Genomic DNA, 14,414 nt, shown 5'->3' with positions numbered 1-14,414 from the left:
CCCTCTTACTTATTCTACCAATCACTGTCCACAATGAAACAAGTAACATTTGAAACCTTTCTTTTGTTATGTGCTGAACTTTTTTAATTATGAACGTTGTCATAGAGGTCTGTTCTCTAAGTAGTTTTTGAGCAATGCATAGCTTAACTGCTTGTTTTTGAGGAGCTCAGCATGCATCCCAGCCACCTGCTACTCATCCGAAAAAGTCTAAATGGGTATTTGCCAGAGGGACAGAATTAAACCAGTGGCCAATGCCAAGGAGAAAAGAGGTACAAGACGGTAAAAAGTTACGGCAAAAGTATCAGGTAAATAATTTTTTGAGGCAAACGTGAACACATTTTCTCTACATATAATCTGTGCTAAGGTCTGTGGAAATATGGAAATTTAAGCAGAAAAGGCAAGTCTTAGTTGAAAGATGAAATTGTTAAGTTACCGGCGTTAGGGGGAATTCTTAAATAGGAAAGTGTGCACGCGCGTGCTGGATATAAAAATAATCCAAGCTAAAATGATAACATTTTGGCTCCAGTGTAACAAGTTCCACATTAACCCCTATAAGTATTTGCTAAGATGTTTTTCTTCAAACCAGAGATTTCAATCTACAAATGAAATCTCAAAAAATATCATAAGTGGTTATAAGACTATTTTCAATTCGTTTTCTCCCTTAATTTTTTCAGCAAAGTTACAAATTTTGTTCGTATTTGTGTTTCTAACATGTTTTTACATGTCACACAACAGTTACATTTTATTCAAATGATCCGTTTTTTTTTAATGTGAGTAAAGCTCAACACCCCTATCATAGTTTTATTTCCATGCATCAGAAACACTGCAAATTACATAGTAAACCGATATTTTAATGACAGAAAATGAATGAAAATGAATTATGGGCTGTTTAAAAAAATATTGTCTGCATTTTGCTTTTATACACAAAAATTACTGTAGAAACTGAAAAATCTTTAGGATTTAGCATTCCTGTGACTCACCAAACTACTATTTAGTTGTATCACCTGTGTTTCTAAGAACTGCTTACAAATCTGTGTTAAATGAATCAACAGACTGCTGGCACCTGAGAACAGGTACTCCTGATCAGGATGATTCTAGCCTGAAGATGATGTTGGGATGGTTCTCTTACAATGGTATGAGGCCTTTTTATCACATAGAAGTTTGCATATAACAAAATACGTAAGAGGTTATGCTGCCATAAGCTGAAGAAGAAATGCCCTTCAAATGGTTGTTTCAACAAGACAACACCAAACATACCAGTAAGCAAGCAGCATCTTCATTGAGACCAACATAGTTGAAGTTATGGAGTCAACAGGTCAAGCACCACACCTTAATCTGACAGAAAACATGCAATTTCTGAGGCAGAGCCAATAAATGCAGAGGAATATTGTCAAGTTATCCTTGGCTGGAATACCTGTTCAGAAGTTTGGTGACTATCAAACATTGGCGTGAAGCTGTTCTAAGTTTACAGTTTATACAATGTGCATGGAAATAAAATTATTATAAGGAAATTTGAACTTTACTTAGCTTTTTAAAGACAGTTCTATTATTTTGAACACAGCTGTATATCATTATCTGATATTACATTGTACAAACTGTCTACGTCACATTCAATCCTGCTCTCTCCTTTGAGCGGGGTCCTGGAATAACTTACTGGATCAATGGGTTTACTGTGTCAGTCTTTGATTCTTTTTTCATGGCAGGGTAGACATACCGAATTCAAGGCAATATAATGCCCAGTTCTAGTTTTGAATGTCTATATTTCAAAAAAATTGATTAGCCCGATGCATATTTTTCAGGGTATCTTTGAATGCCTCTGCAGGTTAATAATTTTCATTTCCATCTCATAAAGAGCTCATTCCTAACACATTACCCAGTCCATATCAATAAACTTCTCATCCACAATGTTTTTACCCCCTAATTGAGATCTGATGTGTTTTTGAAGTGTCCCTTTGTTTTGTTTTTTTTGTTTTTTTAATATATATGTATATATTTATGTGTGTGTGTGTGTGTGTGTGTGTCTGTGTGTGTGTGTGTGTGTGTGTGTAGGGGGGGTTGTAAAGTATGTACAGTATGAATGGGCAAATTCCAAAGTGCACCATAATAGGCATCGCTCAGGCATCACAATGCATCTATATAAACACAAAAGGCAAAATTTCTGTTTGTTGCTCTGCCTTGATCTATTTGGACTATTGCAAGACAGATAAGTTTCACATTTTAATACATATCTTGTTCAACACCTTATTCTGGGTGGGTTAAGCACATCATTGGACATCAATACTCCTTTTTATTTTGCTTGGACCACTTGGTGCTTTTTTTTTATTGTCACTTATTGATCAGGTTCTGTTAGGATGTGCTGCAATTACTGATAAATGGATAGCATTCTCATTTCTATTCAAACAAGTGAGCAGGGTTGCAGCGGTGGAGTGTATGAGTCAGGGTAAGCTTTCCACCGACCCAAATAGCTTTTCAGTGGGACAAAGTGGTCAGTGGTGAACATGGCTATATATAATGGTTATTTACGTTGTTAGGTGTGTTGAAGATAAATTACGATGATAATGTGACATATTGTGGGGAGACTTGCAGGACAGTCTTCCAAGCATCCTTTGTTGTGCTAGTCTGAACTGTGCTAGCCTCGCTATAGTTTAGCACTTGAAAGCCCAAGTGTTTATGTAAGTGTCCTATAAAGGGACACATGTGATACACTGACCCAGGGGGGAGTGAGCTGGGGTGCCTATGCTACAGATCTAGAGGTCCTTGCACAGCAAGGATACCCCACCTGCAGTAGCGACATGCAGGAATAGCTGGATGTCCAAGCTTTTATCTGCGGCCTCCAACCAGCACAACTTAGTTAACACACCTGCATATGGGCTCCTATGACCGTGGCTGGAGCACATTCAGGGAGCAGAAGGACATGTTCCCAGTGCTTGACCAATGGGACTGATTGGTGCTGTATCAAACTTTGATCCCAGCAGAAGGTGAGGTAAGGACTGGATACCAACCTTAGGGATCCACCTCATCTACAGAGTCTGCTGGGACAGCATCCAACCAACCACGCCAACAGCTTGAGGTCCCACGCCACTTGAAGGATTTTATTACGGATGCTAAGGTTGCTGAGGACAGCTAACGAGCTACATGATAGCTGTGCGATGTGAGACTTGCAGGAGAGCCTTCCCAGCATCCTTTGCTTTGGTTGTCTGAACTTTGCTAGTCTCCTGTTGTTTAACACTTGAAAGCCCAAGTGTTTAGGTAATTGTCCCCTAAAGGTTCACATGTGATACGCTAACCCGTGCCGTACTTTTACGTGACAGGAGGGGAGAATGTGCAGGCAGCATGAATGAGACTGTTTGTATTGTCAATCACCACCCAGCTTGTTGCACAGATTTTAATCTGTGGTTGTGTGTAAGACCATAATCCATGAAAATATGATTCCCCAATTCTGTTTGCCTTATACAATCCTGGCTTGCCACATTATGAAACCTACAGACTCACAAAGAAAACCACCTTGAATAAGAGAGAGTAGACAATACTTCAAAGGGCTGTTTTATCATTAAGTGCCATCAACTATGGTATTCTAAGAATAACAATGAGAGTATATCAGTTGTCAAAATAGTCCAAGTTTATTAAACAAATGATGTCATAAAATAGTGAAAATACTAAACAAGAACATACTTAGTATCATTTAGATATTGATGGAGGAGTAGTCACATACAATTTGATGTGAAGTAGAGACTTGAGAATAAAGTGCTTTTAAACACCTGCTTGTAGTTTTTTGTCAAAACTGAATCTTGGACTCAAAGCTTTTCCACCTATTTTGGTGGTAACAAGTATCAACAGATTGCTTGAATTTTCTCTGATACTAGAGAGTTTAGTTTTCATTTCAGTTTTAATAAATAAATATTTTGAATTTGAATATTTGTTCATATATGATACCTAACGAAAACACTGAATATAGATTTGTTTACAGTCACCTTTCACCAAATCACATATCACTTGTTTAACTTCTTCAACAACAAACTGGATTGCAAAGTGATAAAAGCGATCCTTCAGTTACTCTTGCAACTAAACAATCTTCCCAAAATATTGTTGCAGCCATCAACTTAATATTTCTCACTGGTGAATGCCTTATGGTGGCGTTCACCAATTCAGGATTCAATGTTTATTCTAAGTAGTTGTAAGTATTTAAATGTAAAAGATGTTTTAAGAGACAGCTCTTTTTCAGTTAAAATTATTCATTCTTTAAAACATGAAAAGGTTTATGAAGATAAAGTATACTTACAAGCCTTCATTTTGACAACATGTAAAGACAAGTATTTGAGATGGAGCATAAATTTGGATTGTAACAAACCAACAAAAAAAATCCCTTCCCAAAGTTAAGGATGGGTGGTCAAATTTAAAAAGTTAGGTCATTCATCTATGATTTTGCCTTGGCAAATGTGTAAACATGTGATGCACAACCCTCACCCATATAGATATATAAGAGTGACCTAATTTTAATATCAAGGTTCATGAAATCTTAAATCTCCATTATTTCTCATACAGAAACAGAATCACTTGGGTCTCATTTAAATGGTTAATTTCTGATTTGGGGCTCGCTATTTACAGCATTTTTTCTTCTCAACATGCAGGACTCTGTTGCAGCGAGGGCAGGTGTGATATACGTCCTTGAAACTTTTCATGAAGAATGGAATCAGGCAGCAACACAGGACTAACCTGCAAGATGCATCCACACATTGAATTAGTAGCATGCAGGGTTTTTCTTTTTTGATCAAATTTACCATTTCTTTTTGTGATTAATTACAAGTTATTTGTTTAATAATGAATCAGTTTCAATCACCACATTTATATTCCCTTTAGTTATACACATAAACAAGTTTGATTTCGAATCATGCATTATGTGTGTTCTTTTATGTTATTGGTGGATTGAAATATCAATTTTCATGGGACAATAATGAAATATTGTCACAAAAAGTCATAAGTCCTACTCGACTAGTCTGGAGTCTGAAGTTTGGATGAAGCCTTAGGCCAAGTCTTTTACTCCGAGAACTTGGGTGTAGCACAGATGTGTCTGTGTGTTTGTGTGTATCCAAACAGGTGGTTGGAGCCATACTATTAGGTTAACTAGCGTAAGGGGAGTAGGCTTGTGTGATGAATCAAAAGCTTACACTTACCCGCAGAGGATGAAGAGTAAACACATTAAGATGGCATAAGTCCCCACTTTGTAGGTGACGTTGGTCATGACCTGCTGCTGGCAAGATGTGCAGGTTGTCATGCCAGGGTTCCGTCCCAGCTGTGTGTCATAGCTGACAAACTTCCTTTTGCCATCAGAATCGAACCCTGATCCTAAGGTCCCTCCTCCACTGGTGTAAACTTGTGACAAATATGTCCAGGCAGAAAAGGAGAAAAGGAGTAAGATAGAACAAGGGGAACACAAAAGACAAATTTTGTTGAAGCTCAAAATAAGTTAAAAAGCCAAAAATATAAATGCGAAGAGTAATTCCTCCAGGTGGGCAACTTTAACATGATCTATTATGATATATTTATTTTTACCTTGAGAAGCCTGAGAGGCAGAAGCCTCTTCTGAGGTTGGAGGGGTGAACGGAGTGTGCACATGGTAAACCTTTACTCCTTCGCCCTGTCCTTCGACTGAACCAGAAAAACATATTTCAAAGAGAGAAGGGAGAAGGAGAGAAAGACAAAATACCCCAAAATTAAGTAAGTAATATAACTATGATGGTGATGACCATAATAATTTCATGTATACAACTTAATCTTAAAATTTGTCTGGGTGTCGCCTCAGCAAATCACCCACGTCCAACTGACCCTATTCTCTGTTTCTTCTTCATCCACACCAACTAACTTAATTTCCTCTTTCACTACATCCATAAATCTTATCTTTTGTCTTCTTGGTCTATACATGACCAGACTATCTCAGTCTGGCCTCTCTGACCTCATCTCTGAAACATCTAACATGTGCTGTCTTTCTGATGAGCTCATTTTTGATCCTGTCAATCCTCGTCACTCTCAAAGAGAAATTCCTGTCTTTCTGAGGTGTCTTTCTGTCTCTCGAACATACGGCATCACTGGTATCAACTCTGTCTGGAACACCTTTCATTTCAGTCCTGCTGATAATCTCCTAACATTAAGTACCCCTGACACTTCACCTGTTCCAACCTCCTTGTTTCTCCACCTCTTTTCCACACTCTTTTGCTCTGAAATGGTGATCCCAAGCACATAACGTCCTCCACCTTCTTTATCTCCTCTCTCTGTAAGCCTTAAGGTTCCACTTGGGTTCCTCTCATTCACACACATACATTCTGTCTTGCTTCAACTAACCATAACTCCTCTACTTTCCTTATCATACCTCCACCTTTCTAGACGTTCCTTAACCTGTTTTCTGCTCTCACTACAGATCACAATATGAAGTGTGTTTGTGTGTGTGTGTGTGTGTGTGTGTGTGTGTGTCTGTGTGTGTGTGTGTGCCTGTGTGTGTGTGTATACACACACATACTAGACTTTTATATTTTACCTGGTATAACATATGGAGGAGGTTCTCTTGTTCCATCTGTACTCATGGTTCTACAGTGAGAACATAAACAAAAAGGGGATTGATGTGATGACAGTTTGTTTAATCTGTCAAGAACTATACACAAATTTTTCACTGACTGAATGTAAAAAGTTCTACGTGGTGTTTTTCACCATTGAGACACTTGCAATGTAATTAAGACTTCCCTGAAGCCCCCCAAAGCATCAATAAGTTTAATGCAATGACTTACATCAAATCAAAGAGATAACAGGGTTGTCAGGCCACATACTTGAAATAAAAACAAATGCAATAGAATTGTTTGGTCTTAATGTACTGTTATTAGTCAAGTTGCATTCACTGTATTCACTATTCACCATTCACTATATCACAAAATCTTTTTTTTCTTGTGAAACCTTCTTACTTCAACTCTGCATGAAAAATAACCGTAAGCCAGAAATTAGAGCAGTGTTAACAGATAGCCAAAATAAAAACATCTATTTTTAGTCCCTTATTCAGGGTTAAACTTAATTCATAGCATACATTATAATGTTTGAAGAAGCTGCAGGTCCACAGATATGTTTATACTTATCTACATTGGTCATTTTCCATCCTATTGGGCTTTACTTTAGATACATGCACCTTTATACATTGTTTCTTCCCCAGGTTTCAGTGCAGGAATGCAACAGAATGCAAAAGACTTAAAATTGTGTTGACCAACTTTTTGCTGAAACTCTGGAGTTAACTACATTTTTAATTGTATTTGTCTGCAGTGAATCTGCTCTAATTTTCACTGACAGTTTTCCTTTAATAAGACAGCAGTAAAAATTCTATATGTACTATATCATCATAAAACTACATTGTGGTAGAATCCCAAGGGAGATTGCTTTCTATTTTTACTCTTTTATAATAATTTCTTACAGTTAATGCATTACCAAATCAAGGACAAAGCTGGTGATTCCAGGTAGGTAGTCAGTACTTTATTCATTCCCAGGGGGGTAAATTCCCAACTGTTGAATAATCAGCCGAAGACACTTTGACACTAGGATATTCCTGAAAGACTGGTTGTTCTGCCACTTACTGGCTTTTATCTATTGCTCTTAAAACATTTGATGGAACGCTAATGAGAAAGAACTTGATGTGCTGGCCTTGATTTTTTGTAAGACTTGTTATAGTTGTCAAGTGTCAGAAACTTGACTTGTCATTATAATTACTTAAATAGAAGTCTACATTCCATTTTAATTTATCCTATTAAAGTTTGCTTGAAGCATAAGGGACTCCAAACAAATAAAAGTTCATCATGAACATGTTTATATGGTGATACTGCGCTGGTAATTTCACTGTATTCAATTGAGAGATTAGTCAATCTTAATGTTTCCATTAAATCTTGATTGTCATGAAAGCTGAAATTACTTCACACTGCTGATGTTAAGTATATGATCAAAGATCTGATCATAGGAGGTAAACAATTATACGATACAAAAAATCTTGATGTTCTTCTAGACATCAGAAGGATATATAAAATAATGATTACAGTGTTGTGGTTTTATCAGTGAAACTGTATTGTGATGTATGTACATATTGAGACCACAGGCTTTACCCTCTATAATGGTATCATGCTAACTATATACAGTAATGCTAACAATAATTACAACAATTCTGCATCGTTGTCTGCTTCTTCTTTTTCTTCTGCCAAATTTTGTTCATAATTATCTTTATAAGTGGTAGATGATGGAAGGATGGATGCTTTTATTTATTATTATAATTATTATTATTGTTATCATCATGTAATAGTAGTCTTGGTATAATACAACTACGAAAGATCGTTTATCGTTGTCTGGTTCTTCTTTTTCTTTTGCCATACTGTGTTCATAATTATCTTTACAAGTGGTAGATGATGGATGGATATTTTATTTATTATTATTATTATTGTTATTATTATTATTATTATTATGTCATTATTTAAATTCCATTGTCTGTTATTTACACTGAAAATTGCCTTGTGCCGCAGTATGTCTACCTGCTTCACGCTCTTCTCAATCACTCACATGTCTGATCCCAACCAGCTGATGCAGAGAGATGACCAGTGTGAACTGATTCTTCTCCATGTTTTGATATATTTATTGTTATTTATTTTAGGCAGTACGAGCTGCTTGTAAAAATAAATTAGATCTTTTTGAAGTATTTTTGAGTTGTATGGGTCCCAGGAAAAGTGCCATAATGTTTTTGAAATGAAATTGAATTGACAATATGTTAATGAAACTGATTTGAGCTGAATGGATAAATAAATCCAATACTGACTATTTTTTTTTAATATAAAGAGGTCTGGTGTCATCAGCACTAACTCCAAATTACAGACATCTTATATTCATGTCACTGAAAAGATCTCGAGAATGGCATTCACTTGGGTGTGGTTACCAGATCTTTCATCTACCACATTCTATGCATTCATTGTCTCTTCTCCTTCTCCTGCTCACAGGCTTTAGTGTGCAGGAGCCAATCCCAACTGGTTAAGAAGTGTAATGTCTATGAGGTGTTATTTATTAAATAATGATTTATAATCAGTGGCTACTGCAAAACAATACATCTCCCCTCTCTTTATAAGCACAGGCATGAGATTGTTGACTGGTACTTTGTGAGTGGAATTTTTTTTTTCTCCATTGATAAATAATTTTCAGAAACTGGAAAAATTTTTTATAGAAAATGTTAAAGGTTTAAACACTAACACAACCCAGTCATAAAATTTGAAGTGTTGTGAAATTAGCATACAGAACCACAATCCGAATACATCTCTGCCCAGGGTGTGCCCTTACTGTCATAGTTTTTTGTTTCTGTGTTTGCATGTCTGTAAGTCTGTGTGCTGATGTCAGAGAAGAATCTTTGCTGCTCATCAGGTTTTTAGAGATCAGCTGAGCAAGGAATGAGTCATATACTCCTGAAAGTAACTGAACCACAAATAACCCCATGTTTCAGAGAGATCAAAATAGCATCTTTATGTATTCACCTCAACAAACTGTGGAATTTATCATCATGAGCTCACAGGTTTTGAATAACAGGAAAGAAATGGTGGAATCTTGGAATCTTGATCTTTACAATTGAAAATTTCAGCAATGACGAATTGCCTAGAGACAGTCAAGTAATTCAATGAATGCTCATGCTTTTGCTCATGCTTGTTTTTGCTTTAAACCTGTTTATAAAATGAAGGCATAAGATACTAAACATAACAATGAAAGCAAAAGACAAAAAGAACACATAAGCACCTCCGGCTGAAAATTCTTTGTCAGGAAAAAAAAAAAACGCTCAAACTTTTTACATGAATAACCTTAACAAATCAGAAAGCACTTATTCAGATTCATGCAACCCTATTTAGTATTATCTCTACTACTACATCCACAATAATAACTGAATAATTTTTTGCTATAGCATATGTGACAATTTCAACAAGCTTGTAGAAATCTCACAAAAGCTTTTTTGTACAATTATTATCTAAAAAAAACAAATATTAGCAGATTTTTATAGGGACTTTTTGCATTGTCGTGCTATATAACCTAAGCTTTTTTTTTTAAACAAAATGTACAGCTTTCCATGCAACATCCTCAATTCATCTTTCTACCTATCCAAACCTATACTAAATAAATCTGCAATAATGATCTCGAAGAATAGCGTGCAACAAAAACAATTGAGACAAAAACAAGTCAGTATTTTCATCCTGCCTGAACATTGCCTATTCTGATCTGGGGCCTCACAAACTTGCCGGGTCTGAAAAAACAGTCCAGCATATTGTTTTAGCGGTAAAGGTAAGGTCTAACCCTTGGACAATAAAATATGTTGATGTCCTTCCTGCACAAGCATTTATCTATTCTGTCGAATAATTTCTCTCTATTTTGTACTAAAAACATCATACTTACTAAAAACAGATTTTTCCATGTGAGAATTTTAATCCTTGAAATGTTTGATTTGTAAAAGATGACACGGAGATTGAAACATTAACTGTGACAGTAACATAAATTACCCCTTTTCAGTGACTGATTGTAAAGTGGTCTGTTCTCTATACATCATATATAATGCGATTGTCTTACCGTGATGAGGTGCTGTTGTCAATTTGCAGTGATGAGTGGGTTGCTTCTGATGTTAAGACAGGTTTACCTGTTCCTCCATCTACCTGTAAAAGCCTCACCCTCAACACTCCCACAGCCCTGCCCTCATCCTCAAAAGATATGAATCACTCACTCAGGTAGGTGTGACTTGTTGCTTTGTTTCTCAAGAATATTGACGGAATGTATGCATGTGTCTGTATGTGTGTTTGAGTCATTCTTGAAAGTGAGAATAACCTGTTTTTCTTTTTCTTTTGCTAACATGCTGTCTTCACATTTTTGGGTCCTTTAGAAATCAATGATTTTACTCTGACTGGAAGGCATATGCCTAGAAAATAACTGATATAACTAAATGTGTTTTCAAATGAAAAACAATTTAAGCTGTGTGTTTAAGCTAACAAAGATTTAAAATTGATCAGGTCTGAGGTTTTCATCATGCTTAGAATCGTACTCGGTAAGCTATGTTTCTAGGTTCTTGTTGCCTCTGACAATATTTTAATGGTCAAAGCTTGGAAAACTCGCCACAAAGGTTAAAGGAGCATTAATCCATTGCAGATACATCTCAGTTAAATTTGTGGCTGACATAGATTTAGGTGAGCTCTGTTTCAAAAGGTGGTTGTGGTTTTTAGAACACACCTGCCCAATGCATACCACACGTTAAAGTGATAAAGCTCAGATTTCTCAAATCCTTCCTTTCCTTTCAATTCATTTTTTTTCAGTTTTCCACTTGATTTGTTTCTCTTCTTATATTAGCGACCTCTTATTTTGGGGCCTCTTGTCAGCTTTGGTGTAATAACTGCTTGGAAAGAACTCTCAATTAAAAAAACATACCTCAGCCTAACTGATTCACTTTTACAGAGACTAAATCTAGACTGTAAACGTGAGATTTGTGGAAAGCAGTTAAGCCATTTGTAGGATGTCAGTAGTTATACATTCATACCGAATTTCATCAAAAACAATCTTATGAAGATTATAATATTCCTTTACACGTCTCCCAGCCCATTATAGTCATAGAAACAGGACCAAAGAATATTATATAGCAGGATTCAAATGTCTAAAATGTTTTATCATTGTTGTAAATTATAAAATTAACAAAACAGTTGATACACAATATAAATTGTTTTTGAAGCCTCTATTTATGTTAGTGTCTATTCTGCAGGTAAATGTAAAAAAAAAAATAGCTGTGATGCAATTACATTATGCATCCTATATTATTGGGATAATTTCTTAGAATAGAGTTTGACTGTTGTTCATAAAACAAATTCAGTTTTTAATGTAGTGCTGAGTGAATGTAAAGCACAAACCCAGTATGCTAATGGATATCAAATAAGAGTAACATAAAGTGTACTGTAAAATTTCCCATAAGCCCTTACATTCTTTTGACCAGGCCACTTAATTTCCATATTAAAGTGCTTAATAAGTCGTAAAAATTTTGGAATGGCATTTCTTCTAGCTTACACAAGGTGAACTTTGTCTTAAAAAAGATGAGGCATGGTGACACTGCCTTTTAAACCTGATCCATCTATAACATACATGAAGAATCCACTCATTTTTAAATAAAGCAGAGATGTTTGGCATGATATATATTGTCATGGGACAGAGAAGGATTAATAATAATAATGATAATAATAATACTATAATAATAGAAGATTTCCGGACAAGTAAAAGAGAATATGAAGGTAGTTGGTGTGAGAGAGGAGGATACAGAGAATAGGGTTAGATGAAGAAGGTTGATTCTCCTGAAGGGAAAACCCGAAAGGTTGATAATAATAATAATAATAATAATAATAATAATAATGATAATAATAATAATGATAACAATAATAATAATAATAATAATAATAATAATAATAATAATAATAATAATAATAATAATAATAATAATAATAATAATATACATTAAAGAAAATGTATGAAAATTGAATGAAAATTCTCATCAAAACTTCTGCATAATTTCACATGCTGTATGCTTTTCTTGCATTTTGGCTTTGTGAGAATTTAGTTGCAAAAAGTTTTGATTTAAATACTACTTTGACTTTACCTGTGTAACTCATTGAATTTTGTAAAAGCGTTTCTTCACAGGTTTGCAAACCAGTTGAACAACATTTGTCTACAACTAGTTACTTCTCATCACAATACTGTAGTGTTTGAGAACTTAACAAACTTGACAACTAAACTTAAAATGATATATTTTTATGAATAATAAACCACAAAAGACCATTTCCTTTTTATTTTCTCACCCATTTTACATTTCACGCACTAACTGACCTCTTCCCCCTCTTCCTGGGGAAGAGGTCAGTTAGTGTGTGACTCAAAGTTAATGTGTGAATCAATTTTTTTTTTTTATTTTGAATATTGAGTATTTCATAAAGTTGGCAAACATAAATGAATCAAATACATTGTACATGTAGCTCTTTATTCTGTTAACCCACTTATCTCTAATTTTCCACCTGCTCATATGGGTGAAAAGATTAAACACCACCAAAAAGATGTATGCACCCTGGCCCCAAGACAGAGTCGCACAGGGCTGGGTCTCACCAGGAGTGGGTGAGTGACTACATGTGATTGTATGTGTCAATGAGGATTTCAATGTAAAAGTTGAACAACATTCCATAATGATTACTCTTTTTAGAGCCTGTCTGCCACAGAGGTGATACTGAAACTTGAGAAAAAAATGCAACAGAAAAACATCATGATGATGACGACAATGATAATTCATTAATTCATTTATTTTATTTTCATTTAATATTCATTAATATTAATATTCATTAATGTATTCATTTAATTTATTTAAAATTGTTCCTTTCATGTTGGTGTTCAATGCCAAAATGTAATTTGGTTCAGAATTTTGGCACAGAAATTACTTCAGTTACTGAAGTAAGTCGACACTTAACATGATTGGAGAGGGGCAGTAACAATAATCATAATAAATAACAAACATATTTACAGGGCATCTTCCATCGAAGTGCTGTCTAAAAAAGAGAGGGTCAAGAGTACAGAAGAAAGCAAATCAACAAAGACACACAGTAGATAAAAAAATAAATAAAATAAATTCTATATGTATATGTATATGTATATGTATATGTATATGTATATGTATATTTGAAAGGATATAGATGAATGTAAAACATTGGAATTTGAGAAAACTGAGTATTTGAGTAAACTGAGAAAAACAGGGGAAATGGGGAGAGCAATGTACATTTAGAGTCAGTTGAAAGTGGGATAAATCATTTATTAATAATCAACTGAAGATATTATTCTCCAAAACCTTTGTAAAGCTATTGTTGATTAATGTTGTACTAGTTGCTGATATCCTACTGGTCTTTGAAGCTGTGGATATAACCCTCTACTACAAAATGCTTTCAAAAAATCAGGTAAGTTTATGTGTTGATACCTTAAGAGATCAGTGTTAAATTTGTACCCATAGTCCAGCCCTGGACCAATCACAGCCAATCAGGCTGCGTGAGTCAGATCTTGTGCAGCCTGCAGCTTTGGTCTTATCATTTATGGCCTGGTACCGCTGACAAACAGAATAAATAAAACAACATTTTCAAAATTTAATTTCTTCTTTCAACACATCATGGCCGCACCACTTTAATGCTATCTGGATCTGCATCCTTGCTGAGAACCGTCTCTCAAAGCCCAAGCAGCTTTGGCATCAGAACAGTGAGTTTTGATTTGGGTCCGTGAAACAAAGAAAAAAAAATCACCAAAAGCCAGAGGCCAGAGAGTAGAGGTGCCGCTTGTTCAGCTAAGGGAGACACTGGCTCGTGTCTCCTAAGGGAGACACTGGCTCG

General features: G+C 35.4%; 1 protein-coding gene across 3 annotated transcripts; it reads right to left on the bottom strand.

The window, feature by feature from the left end:
• Positions 1-3,597: 3,597 nt before the first annotated feature.
• litafd (LITAF domain containing) lies at positions 3,598-10,718 on the bottom strand. Of its 3 annotated transcripts, none has more exons than XM_086154987.1 (5): positions 10,603-10,718; positions 6,530-6,579; positions 5,551-5,646; positions 5,172-5,370; positions 3,598-4,713 (listed from the first exon to the last, which is right to left on the bottom strand). In XM_086154987.1, the coding sequence occupies exons 2-5, from the start codon at positions 6,573-6,575 to the stop codon at positions 4,596-4,598; spliced, it is 459 nt and encodes a 152-aa protein (XP_086011113.1). In that variant the 5' UTR covers positions 6,576-6,579; positions 10,603-10,718; the 3' UTR covers positions 3,598-4,595. The 3 variants fall into 3 exon arrangements, with proteins under 3 accessions (XP_086011113.1, XP_086011114.1, XP_086011115.1); XM_086154988.1 differs by lacking the exon at positions 10,603-10,718 and adding an exon at positions 10,432-10,591; XM_086154989.1 differs by lacking the exon at positions 10,603-10,718 and adding an exon at positions 9,528-9,606.
• Between the last annotated feature and the right edge of the window lie 3,696 nt (positions 10,719-14,414).

Source organism: Fistularia commersonii, chromosome 11, assembly GCF_037954325.1.
Source record: "Fistularia commersonii isolate RoL2024-O1a breed Wild chromosome 11, RoL_Fcom_v1.0, whole genome shotgun sequence".
NCBI classification, from domain to species: domain Eukaryota; kingdom Metazoa; phylum Chordata; class Actinopteri; order Syngnathiformes; family Fistulariidae; genus Fistularia; species Fistularia commersonii.
The sequence above is the reverse complement of the archived record's forward strand: the minus strand, read 5'-3'. Positions and strand labels throughout refer to the sequence as shown.